This window comes from Indicator indicator, chromosome 17 (assembly GCF_027791375.1).
Source record: "Indicator indicator isolate 239-I01 chromosome 17, UM_Iind_1.1, whole genome shotgun sequence".
NCBI classification, from domain to species: domain Eukaryota; kingdom Metazoa; phylum Chordata; class Aves; order Piciformes; family Indicatoridae; genus Indicator; species Indicator indicator.
The window spans coordinates 16,631,600-16,643,683 of NC_072026.1; the positions used below are offsets into that span (position 1 = coordinate 16,631,600).

The 12,084-nt window shown below is 54.0% G+C and overlaps 1 protein-coding gene across 1 annotated transcript; it reads right to left on the minus strand.

The window, feature by feature from the left end:
* Positions 1–262: 262 nt before the first annotated feature.
* LOC128972632 (brain-specific homeobox/POU domain protein 3) lies at positions 263–1,890 on the minus strand. Its single transcript, XM_054388708.1, has 2 exons — positions 1,771–1,890; positions 263–1,171 (listed from the first exon to the last, which is right to left on the minus strand). Exons 1-2 carry the CDS (start codon positions 1,888–1,890, stop codon positions 263–265), a joined length of 1,029 nt encoding a protein of 342 aa, XP_054244683.1.
* Between the last annotated feature and the right edge of the window lie 10,194 nt (positions 1,891–12,084).

Below are 12,084 nucleotides of genomic sequence, written 5' to 3' on the forward strand. Positions count from 1 at the left end.
TTCCCCCCCTTTTCCTTCCCCTCCCAATTTTTTTAAAGAACCACAAAAAAAAAAAAAAAAAACAAAAAGAAAAGAAAAAAAGAAAAAGCTCCAAGAACCACCACCCCCCTCCCCAAACCTGCCCAATTCAGAGGGGCTAGGTGGGGGTGGGTGAGGGAGGGCTCGAGGACCAAAGCAAGGTGGTGGAGGTGGGTTGCAAGCGCTGCCTACCGACGCTCCCTAAACCCGACACGCACAACCCGCCGCAACCCAGCTCCTTCTTTCAGTAGGTGGCAGAAAATTTCATCCTTTTCTGCTTCTGTCTCTGGTTGCAAAACCAAACCCTCACCACGTTCTTCTTCAAGTCTAACTTCTCGGCGATGGCGGCGATCTTCTCGGAGGAGGGTCGCGGCTGGACGGCGAAATAAGCCTCCAGTGAGCGCTTCTCGGGGGCAGCGATGGAGGTGCGCTTGCGTTTCTTGTCCCCCCCCGTGTAGATCTCAGGTTTGGTCATTTTCTCCCTCTGGGCCCTTTCAGCTTCCTCCAGCCAGGCTTCTAAGATAGGTTTGAGGGCCACCATGTTGTTGTGGGACAAGGTGAGGGATTCGAACCTGCAGATTGTGCTTTGGCTAAGGCAGCCTACTCCTGGGATCTTCAAGTTGGCCAAGGCGGAACCCACGTCCGCTTGGGTCACCCCCAGCTTGATCCTCCTCTGCTTGAAGCGTTCAGCGAAGGACTCCAGCTCCCGGGGGTCCGTCTCCGTCTCTGGGCCGGAGATGACAGCGTGGGAAGTGAGACCGTGAGGGTGGGACATGTTCATAGGCTGGGAATGGTGGGCCATGTGGTTGATGGCTGACATGTGGGAGTGAGGGTGAGAAGGTGTGGAGCCCACATCCGGGCCTGGCACCCCTCCGAGGGGAAGGGCAGAGTTGAGGTGGTCCAGGAGCTCACCGTCCAGCCCTTGGGAGGGCTGGTGGTGGTGGGGGTGGTGGGGATGGTGGGTGGTCAGCACAGACGGGTGATGCAGGTGGACAGAGGACGAGGTAGGAGTGCAGGAGACGCTGCTCATGGTGTGGTAGGTGGCATCTGGCTTGAAGGGGTGGGTTTTCTGTGATACGATGTCCACAGCGGCCAGAGCCTCGGCGCCTCGCAGCAAGGTCTCATCAAAGCCAGCAAAGATGTTGCCCTGGATCTGGACGTGGAATGGGAAGGGGGAGGATGGATAAAAACGGCAGTAAAAAACAAATGGGAAGAGTGGGAGAGGGTTAAAGGGAAAGCGGCATGGTGGGATGGGGGGGGTCACACTCTGTCCCTCCAGCAGCGCCTGGGACAGCTTAACCCAAGTTCAACCCCCCTACCGCAAATACAAGCACCAGGAGTAGAGTTGCTGGACCTCAAGCACCCATCCTTCCATCCAGGATGAGCCTCCCCAAAAGAGGGAGCAGCCAGAGGAGGGGATGGAGCCAGTGGCTGTCCCGCAGAACCTCTGCTGTCACGGATGGGGATGTGAAGCAGACAGCCCGTGATGTACTCTCGCAGCCCACTCCCAACTCCCCCCCCCCAGCTCCTCTTCCCACTCCAAGCCCTCTCAGCAGCAGGATAACCCCCAACCCACTTCACCAACCCCGTCAAAACATTAAAGAAACCGAAACCCCGACGGAAACCGTCAGAAGACGAAGCTGGGGAGAGGTGAAGGCGGTTTGCAGGTGCAGGAACCCACAAAGCCCATCCCGGTGGGGGATATCTGGAAACCCCGGGGGTAGGGAAGAGAGTTTGGGGGGTTAGGCTTACCTGGGGGGCGGGCAGGCAGGCTCTGCGGATGGCTTCGGAGCTGGTGTGGAGGTGAGGGTACTTGGGTTCGTGCAGGATGGGGTGCATGCTGAAGGCCTGCTTGCTGTTCATGGACATCATGGTGGTGGTGGAGGTGGTGTAGTGGTGGGAAGAGGAGCGGGGCAGGGGCAGGGGCGCTCCGGGCAGCCCGGGCTCCGGGGGCGCGGTATTGTCTGGCTCCTCCACCCGGCATCAATGGCATTATAGCCCGGCCCCCCCCGCCCCCCGCCACGCTCATTGGATGGCTTCGGGCAGGTACCTCCCACCGCCCGCCCCCCAACACCCCTCCGGCAAGTGAGATCACCCCCTCCCTTCTCCGGCTGTACACCCCCACTCCCCCATCCCCTCGGGTTATGTGTCCCCCGCCTCCGGTTGTATCCCCCTCTCTGGTTGTATCTCCCCCCGCTCTGGTTCTGTGCCTCCCCCAAGTTGTACCCCCCTACCCTGGTTGTACCTCCCCCACCTCTCCAATTTCACCTCTTCCCTCTGGTTGTACACCCCCTCACACCCCCCCCCCCCCCCCCCCCCGTTATACTCCCCCATACCTTTTCTACCCCACCCCAGCCCTTTTCTACCCCACCCCAGCCCTGTTGCACCTCCTACATCTCAGTTGTATCCCCCCACCCTGATTTTACCCCCCCCAGGACTCCCGATTGTACCCTCCCCCCCAGCCTGTGGCACCCCCAATACCCCGGTTGTACCCCTCCGACCCCACAGTTCTACTTCCCCCACTCCGTTTATCCCCCCACCAAAAAACCCCAGGTCTCACCTCCCGCCCCAGCCCTGCGCAGCCCCGGGGGTCTCTGCCGCTGCCCCGGTTTATCCCTGTTGTTATCCCGGATCGTTATCCCGGGATGATCCCGGCTTCCCCCAGACTGCCTCGGGGTAGTGAGGGAGCTGCATCCGCTGCTGTCCCAGGCTTGGCCTGGACCAGCTCGGGATGAGCCCCGGGATGCATCCCCTGGCCTGGCTCTGCCTCTGCTGCCAGGCCCTGCCCGGCATCTTCCTGGTCCCTGCCCCAGCCCAGCCCAATTCCTGATGGATCCGTGCCCAACATCTACCCCATTCCTGCCAGCTCCCTGCCCTGTCTTTGCCTGATTCTTGCCTGATTCCTGCCTGACATCTGCCTGACTCCTGATTGATCTTTACCTGATCCCTGCCCAACCCCTTGCCAATCTCTGCCCCATCCCTGCCTGGTCTCTGCCCAACCCCTTGCCAAGCCCTGCCCCATCCCTGCCTGACTCCTTTCCTGACATCTTCCAGGTCCCTTCCCAATCCCTACCTGCAGTTCTGGGCTGGGTTCCCGTGGTGGTGGTGGGGGGGGGTGGGTCAGAGGATCCCAACATCCCCAAGCCTGGGAGCAAGGAGGATCCCTCCTGCTCTCCTTCCTCTCTCCATCCAAGGGGAAAAGGTGGGCTTAGAACCATCAGAACATGAAAACAAGAAGTTTCACCAACTTGTATTTTGGCTGCTTAGCTTCATAACCCAAATCCTCCTACCCCTACAGTGTCCATGTCTGTCTGTCTACAACCTCTCCATCCCACTGCTGCCTGTCTTCCCCTGACAGGCCTTCTGTCCCCACTACTTACCCATCCCTAGCCACCTGCCAGCAAATCCAGAACCTGTCCCTGAAAAACAAAACAAAACAAAACAAAACCAAAAACATGGAGGTGAAGTTTGGTGATTTCATGGTGGATCTAGAGGGGCTTTGCAGCCCACCAGCCCTGCCAAAAGGTGTGTGAGAAGGGTGATGGGCAGCAGCACTGTCAGCCCAGAGCAGAGGGACTGCTGGAGAGGGGGACATTGAACTTGAGGATGGTGGAAGGAGGGTGGTGGTCATGGTCAGGAGCAAATATCTTCTCAAGGGGACAGAGTGTGTTTATGCAGCCCTGGAAATCCAGTCCCAGCAAGGTGTGGAAGAATGATTGGAGGTGCTGCAGGTGGTTTAGGAGTCAGAGCTAGGATCAGTTTCCCCAGGCCCTTTCCTGCTCATACTCTTCTCAACAGAACCTGTACCCAGAATCATCTGAGATGTGCCTTTGTGGTCACCTGGCCAGGCACCTTGGGTCAAACAGGGTCAAAATGTGTCCCAAGGAGAGAAAAATCCTGACATAAACACAAACTTAGCTGAGAGAATTTGCAATGTCCTTAAAAAGCTGGTTCTTGAGCCCTGGACATGATGGGGAAGATCAGATCCAGTGACAGGAGACTCTGAAAGTAATCATCAGCATGTGTGCTGCTGCCCAGGTGTAGGCAGGGGCATCACACAGGGACACTTCTGTAGCAAGGGAGTCCTTGAACCAGACCTGTGAAGCAGAGGAACAGGAGAAAAGCCACAGTAAGCTTTGTCCTGACTCTGGAGTGGTCTATTTGGGGGAAGAACTCACAGAACTTCACCAGCACCATGGTACTGCCAGGAAAGCCCATGCCTGGTGGCCTAAGAGATGGAAGAGGGTCAGTGGGCAGTCCCTACACACTGTGGTCCAGACATTCCTATTCAGTAAAGAATCCTCCATGGTCCAGACCTTCCTACTCAGCAGAGAACCCTCCGCATGCCAGAGGCCACCAGTCCCAGCAGCAGGACCTACCAACAGTGCTGCTGCTCTGAGTCTCCATCAGGAAGAGCAGGCAGGAGCTGGTAAGCCTCTTCTGCTCCTGCTTTCCATCAGCACAGCTCTGAGTCATGGTCTCCCCTCTGCTGCCTGCAGAGTGATTGCAGCAGGAGATGGGGAGAGGAGAGCAGCTGCCAGGGAGCTTCCCAGGAAGTCTTCTGGGCACCAGGGAATTGTCCCTCCTGGGTGCTCTGCAGTGGGCCCAGGACCAGGTTTTCCCCATCCTCTGTCACCCTGGGTTAGTTAACTCTCTCCTGACAGCTCTTGTCATTCAGGTTTCTTCTGCTGGGCTCCTCCTGGAGACCTTTCTACCTCCTTTCTCCTTGATCTCTGCATTTCAGCAGCTTGAAGAATGCAGGTTGGAGAGAGTAGCTTGGAGCAGGAAGGTGGAAGAGAGCAGCTCAGAGAAGGAAGGTTGGAGAGATCAGCTCAGCTCCAAGCCCTGGAGTTGTCCCCCTAAGGAAGCAAACCTGCAAGGAGCCAACTCCAGGCTCTGCCCCAGGATGTGCCCAGGAGGTTGGGATTAGACCTGGGCACATTCCTCTTCTGCACATAGTTCATAGAGTCAGCTGGAGTGGGAGGACATCAGATGAAAGCTTCCTCTTGGAGGGCTCAGCAGCTGTTTTTTCACCTCCAGGAAGCTCAGGATGTGGATGAACTCAGACCCCTGAGGACAGCACCAGGGTGGTGAGCTCAGCAGGGAGCACAGAAATATGGTTTCCAGCACATGAAGCCATTTCTGGTCTCTGTCTCCATCCTTGGATCCACTGAAATGATGGCTGGAGCAGCAGAAGAGCTGTCCCAGTCCAGCCCAAAGATTCAAGCACCCTTGGTCTTGGGTGTTCATCTAGGAAAATCAGCTAAGGAGCAGATGAGGCAAATGGCATTTCCTCCCTTTCACCCCCTGGTTTGTCAGAGATGGGAAGACCTCTTCTCCAAAGAGCCAAACCTCCACCCTTTGGTGCCTCCTTGTCACATTCCTGAGCACCCTGGATTTGCTTCATCTTGGAAAATGAACTTCTAGAGCAGCACATAGTTGAGGTGGGACCCCCAAACACTGGTGTCAACACTGCAGCTTTGACACATGAGTAGGGTCAGAGTAGGGCACCACGATGGCAGCAGGAAACCCTTCCCAGCTGGATTCCATGGGTGGGTTCATGATGTCCTCCTACCATCTCCTGCATGGATTTGTGAGTTGGCCTCAGCAGGGATGAGGGTAGGTGACCTCCACATCAACTGTTTCAGGTTCATAGAGTCACAGGATGCTATGAGTGGGAAGAGACATTTAAAGGTTATCAGATCAAACCCTGCTGCAGTCAGCAGGGACATCTGCAACTAGAGCAAATTGCTCAGAGCCCCAGACAGCCTGACCTGCAGTGGGTCCAGGCATGGGGTATCTCCCACCTCTCTGGGCAACCTGGGCTAAGTTCTCATCACATCAGCCTTAAAAATTTCTTCTAAGGTCATCTAGTCACACAGGTTCCTTCTGGGTAGGGGAATCCATGTCTTCTACAACCAGGGTGTGCAAAAATGTGCAAAGCACCAAAGGAGGAAAGTTCTCCAGCAGCAGTAACAGGAAACGTCTGAGATGCTTTCAGGCATTGGCATAGGTTGTCCCAGGAGGTGGTGGAGTCACCACCCCTGGAGGTGTTCAAGAAGTGTGTGGCCATGGCACTTGGGGACGTGGCTCAGTGGCCATGGGGGTGTTGGGTAAACAGTTGGACTTGATGATCTTGGAGGTCTTTTCCCACCAAAACAATTCTCTGATTCACCAGGGAAAGTGGTGCTTCTGTGGCCCTTGGTCCTTCTGAATCTTGATAGCTACTTGCAAGGAACAGACCAAGCTTTCAGGTGGTTGCCAATCCTCAGCTATGGCTTTCTTGTGTAACATGGGGCAGCTCCTCAACACTCACTGTGGTCTCTTCATGCAAATACTGATTGCTCCACAAATGCAATAGTTCAGGCCCTCATTTCTTTTCCATCCATACCAGTAACTCCAGTGAGGCAGGAGGTATCTCACTGCAATCAGGACGAAAGATAATCAAGATCTCTTCTCTTAAGTCCTTTTCTAATCTGACCTAGTGAGGCCACTGCTGGAGTCCTGGGACTAGGTCTGGCTTCCCCAGTTCAAGGGAGACAGGGAACTACTGGAGAGAGTCCAGCAGAGGCTACAAAGCTGCTGAGGGGCCTGGAGCATCTCTGTGAGGAGCAAATGCTGAGAGACCTGGGGCTGTTGAGCCTGGAGAAGAGCAGCCCCAGGGGGGATTTGATCAGTGCTCAGCAAGAGATAAAGAGTGTGGGGCAAGAGGATGTGGCCAGACTCTTGTCAGTGGTGCCCAGGGACAGGACAAGGGGCAATGGGCACAAACTGGAACCCAGGAGGTTCCACCTGAACAGGAGGAGAAACTTGTTTGGTGTGAGGGTGCTGGAGTGCTGGAGCAGGCTGCCCAGAGAGGTTGTGGAGTCTCCTTGTCTGGAGAGCTTCCAACCCCAGCTGGCCATTGTGATCCTGGGCAAGCTGCTGTGGGTGCCCCTCCTTTAGCAGTGGAGTTGGACTGGATGATCTCCAGAGTTCCCTTCCAACCCTCACCATGCTAGGATTCTGGGTGAACCCTAATTTCTTGGCCTGGTTTCCTGCCTCTCACCAAGCAAATCCTGCAGCCCCAGCTCATCCCCATGTTCTCAAGCAAAGTAGAACTCCATGGTGACTTTTCAGAGCTTTGTCCTGCCTACCACGTGGTTTGGTGCCTCAGGCAGTTGCCTCCAGACTCCAGCTGCCTTTGTTACCTAAGTGGGTTTGATTGCTCTTCTACTTGTGCCTGAACCAGAGCGGTTGGGACTCTTGTGGGCTCTAATAGGCTCCCAGTGTTGGAGCTGCCAATTAAACCCACCAGCAGCAACCAACAGCTCCCAGCACAGCATGGAGCAGAGAGGACATGGCTTGCCAGACCTCCAGGAGAGAAGAACCCAACTTTCTGTAGAAGCACAGATCATGGGGGCATTTCCCATGCAGGCTGGAAGTGGCTCTGTCCCCAGGTCACCATCACCACTTTCTTCTCACCAGTGGAGGTCCAGCTCAGCCATCCCAGGCTTGTTCCATGTGAGCTCAGACAGGTTTTCCAGCAGCAAGATGGTAGAGGTGATGAAGATGGTGAGCAGCCAGGGGTGATTGCCACCCCAAAGTGTGGGCAGAGGCTTGAGGTGACACAGGGTGGACTGGCTGGCAGGACTGCTCATGCAGAGAATGGTGTGGGGTGATGTGGAGAGCAGAAAAGCAGTGCAGGGTTGGTTTCCCCCAGCCTGGTCAATGTGACAGGCAAGGAGCCCCTTCTCTTCGCCTCCTCTTTCCCTGGGTCTCTCACAAGGTAAAACCACACAGGTGGAAGCAGCCAAAGCAGGTAGTAGGAGCCCAAAATGGTGAACTTCTTGTGCACAGGGAATTTGAGGCTTCTACCACATTTCAGCTCCAAAGAGCTGCTGCCAGCACCCATCCTGGTCCCTGCCTGCTGCTCTGCCTGACCTCCACCACAACTCAGCACCATCTGTGGAGACTCCCAGCAGGATCCACCCATCATGATGAAGATGTTGGGGGATTAAACTGGGATCTCACCAGAACTGGCATTTTCTGACGGAAATCGGTTTGCTCCACCTGCCAGAGGTCCCTGAGCTGTGGTCAGGTGATGGTGCAGGAAGAAAAAAATCAAGCCCCAAGAATTTTTTATCTGCTCTCAGCTCTCTAAACAGACTCATTTCTGAGAGAGGCCCATCAAGGAGAACATCTCTCTTGCACAGAGCACTGATTTAAACATGGTGTGAGATCAAAACCATGACCACAGCATCCTGAAGTGGCAACTTGTGTGACTCTGCAGTGAAGCTTCTCGTAGTCACCATTCCTGGAGGGGTTTCAAAGCTGTGGAGTTGTGCTGCTGAGGGACAAGGGTTAGTGGTGATCTGGCAGTACTGGGTTAATGGTTAGACTTGATCTTAAAGGTCTTTTCCAACCTAAATGAGTCTGTGATTCTGTGACTTTCTTCACCTTGAGGGTTGTCAAAGCCCAGCCCAGGCTGCCCAGGGCAGTGGTGGAGCCCCCATCTCTGAAGGGGTTTCAAAGCTGTGGAGATGTGGTGCTGAGGGACATGGCTTAGTGGTGACTTGGCAGTGCTGGGTTAAGAGCTGGACCTGATCTGAAAGGTCTCTTCCAACCAAAACAATTCTGTGATTCTGTGGTTGCGTGCTTCTAAAAAGTGGTGTTGCAGAAGACCCAACAGAGCCCAAATCCTGTGCTGGAATTAGGGAAGTCAAAGAGTCCTGGATTCATAGAATGGTTTGGGTTGGAAGGGACCTTCAAGGTCATCTAGTTCCATGGGCAGGGACACCTTCCACCAGACCAGGCTGCTGAAGGCATCATCCAAGCTGGCTTTGAACACCTCCAGGGAAGGGGCATCCACAAATTCCCTGTGCAACCTGTTCCAGTGTCATGGAACCATGACATCAAGTCCTAGTTCAAATCACCATGCTTTCCAAAAGCCTCTTTTTCTGGAAGAAGAGGAACACAGAAACACCTCCTGATGATGATGATGATGATGATCTGAGGCTCTTCCTTAGCCTGGGGAGCAGAGTGTTGAGCACTTTAGGTATAAGAAAAAGACTCTTGGTGTTGGCCAATGCTTGTAAAAATCCTTATTAAAATCCCACTGAGCACCATCATGGAAGAAAGCTTTTAATCAAAGAGGGCAACCATTCAGCCAACTTCTGCAGGAGATTGCTATGACCCCAGGAGATGCCAACCTTCTTCCAGAGGGATGGGGGAAAAAAAATCCCTTGGCTGGAACCTCTCTGACTGCGTTAAATGGACATCTTCACCAGTTTCCTGAGCATGGGGTTGTGTTTGGTTTTTTTTTTTCATCCATTAGGAAAATGGGGGAAATCTTTTAACAGCTTAAGCCAGGCAGCAGAATTCCACCACTCCATCCATCCATCCATCCATCCACTGCATTAGGAGCCCTGAGGCCCAAAGCTGTTGAGCTTCATGGAGTAGGAGAGTGAGAGAGAGAGAGGAGAGAGGAAGAGGGGAAAAAAAAAAAAAAAAGAAAGAAAGAGAGAAAGAAAAAGACAAGACCCAGATGGGGCAAAGCAGAGCTGGACTTTTTTTGATGCTGAATTATTTAGAGTAAGTAAAATCGTGTGTGTCAATTGTGCAAAGAGCCCAATTTGTTTGATTTCCATGGCAGGGGGGTGCCCTGGGGTAGGGGGAGGGTGTTTAACTACCTCCTCTAATGTAATTGCCGATGGCAGCCCCTTAAATATTTGATAGGCTGCCTTGAGCAGAGGAAGGAACCTCGCCTGATAGGTTCCTGCAACCCTTCCAGCGTATCAAATGTATCTGCAGGAGACTACCTGAGCCCTTCCCATTGTGTAACTTGCTGCTCAGCACCAGCTCCTGTCGCAGACCACTCAACTGCCTCAGGTTTTGGGGTGTTTTCCAGGCTTTTCCCCTTCTTCCAACAGCTTGGATTCATACAATGGGTTGGGTTGGAAGGGACCTCAAAGATCATCTACTCCAAACCCCCTGCCATGGGCTGGGACGCCTCTCAACTACAGTTGGTTGCCCAAGGCGTCATCCAGTCTGGCCTTAAACCCCCCCAGGGAGGGGGCATCCACAATCACCCTGAACAACCTCTTCCAGAGTCTCACCACCATCCTACTGAAGAACTTCTTCCTAAGATCCAGCCTGAACCTGCTCTCCCTGAGCTTAAAATCATTCCCCTTTGTCCTGTTGCTAGACACCCTTAGGAAAAGTCCCTCTCCAGCCTTCCTATAGGATCCCTTCAGGTACTGGAAAGTTGCTCTAAGGTCCCCCCAGAGTCTTCTCTCCTCTAGGCTGCACAACCCCAGCTCCCTTAGTCTGTTCTCACAGCAGAGGTGCTCCAGCCCTTGGATCATCCTTGTGGCCCTCCTCTGGACTCATTCCAACAGTTCAATGTCCTTATGATGGGAGCACCAGAACTGGACACAGTACTTCAAGTGGGGTCTCACCAGAGCACAGTCAAGGGGCAGAATTGCCTTTCCTGACCTTCTGGCCACACTCTTGATGTGGATATGGTTTGCCTTCTAGGCTGCATGAGCACACTCCCAGCTCATCCCCCTCTTCCAACAGCTCTGTTGTCTCTGAGAAGACCAAATTTCTCTTCCCATGTCTCAGAGGATGATCTTTCCTCAGTTGCCCAGCAGAAAAATCACAGAGTCATAGAACTGTTTGGGTTGGAAAAAGACCTCTGAGATCATGAGAGTGGCAAAGTACTGTATCAGGTTGCCCAGCAATGTGGTTGAGACCCTGTCCCTGGACACACTCAAGACATTCAGACTTGACGTGGCCCTGGGCAGCCTGTTCTAGTTGGAAGTGTCCCTGCTGACTGCAGGGGGTTTGGACAAGATGACCTTTGAGGGTCCATTCCAACCCAATGCAATCTGTGCATGTAGTTTTGGGGCTCAATGGGAGCTCACTGTGAGCACATTGAGATCCACCAAGAGCAGCTAAGACCCACCACAACTGACCTGAGACCTTCAGAAGGTAGCATTGATGTCCTGAATAAGCAGATGCTAGTTGTACTTCACTTGCATGCACACCAAAGGCGATCCACACCCCTTGGGGTCGGACAGCTCCAGGAGTGATACCAACCCTGCCCAGGTCCAGGACCAAAAGGCAAATGTTGGTAGGCAGAGTTTGATGGTCACCTGTAGATGTGGTGCTGAGGGACATGGTTTAGAGCTGAGCTGGCAGACCTCCCAGAAGACAATCTGCAACAGCAACTGTAGTGATTTGGTTGCAAAAGGAGGAGGGAAGAGGCAAGATGAATTCTTAAATTCTCCCCTGTTAGACATTTTCAACAAGGAAAAAAGGACTTCTCTCCTTATCTTCCCACCAGGCAAGAAATCCCACATCCCTGCTTTGGCCAACTCTACTTACAACCTGGCCAAGCCCACCCCAGCACAACCATCATCCTTGACAAGTGAAGGATCAGCTGTTTCCACGCCCCCAAGACCTGAAAGATCAGAACTTTCCATGGATAGTGATGTCCCCAGGACCTCAAACACCTGTGGCATGGGGACTAGACTTTGCTGCTCAGATAAGGGTAAGAAAAACCTCCTGGTCCCCTCTGGTCAACCCTGCCGGGCCCTAGGAGTTCCTAGAAGGTAGGCAATATCCCCTCACCCACCTGGGATGGTAAATACTTCACAAGGAGAACACCCCCTCCTGGCCCCCTCCCCTCCTCAGGCATATTCATCTCCTGCACCTCCTGCCCCTCTTCTGCTCTCCTCCAATGCCACAGCAGAGCCCTGCAGAACTTGGAGACTCAGGGGTGGTGGGAACTGATTGGTGTGGCCACAGATCAGGCACAGGGAGGCCTTGGTAAGCATTTAAATGTGCCATGAAATTGGGGCCAGTAGGTGGACAGAGGGGACCCTGTCCCTCTGCTTCACTCTGCTGAGCCCCCACCTGCAGTGCTGGGGCCAGCTCTGGAGTCCTCAGCACAGCACAGACATGGAGCTGTTGGAGTAGGGCCAGAGGAGGCCACAGCAGTGATGGGAGGGGTGGAAGCTCTCTGCTGTGAGGCCAGGCTGAGAGAGTTGGGGTTGTTCAGCCTGGAGAAGAGAAAGCTCC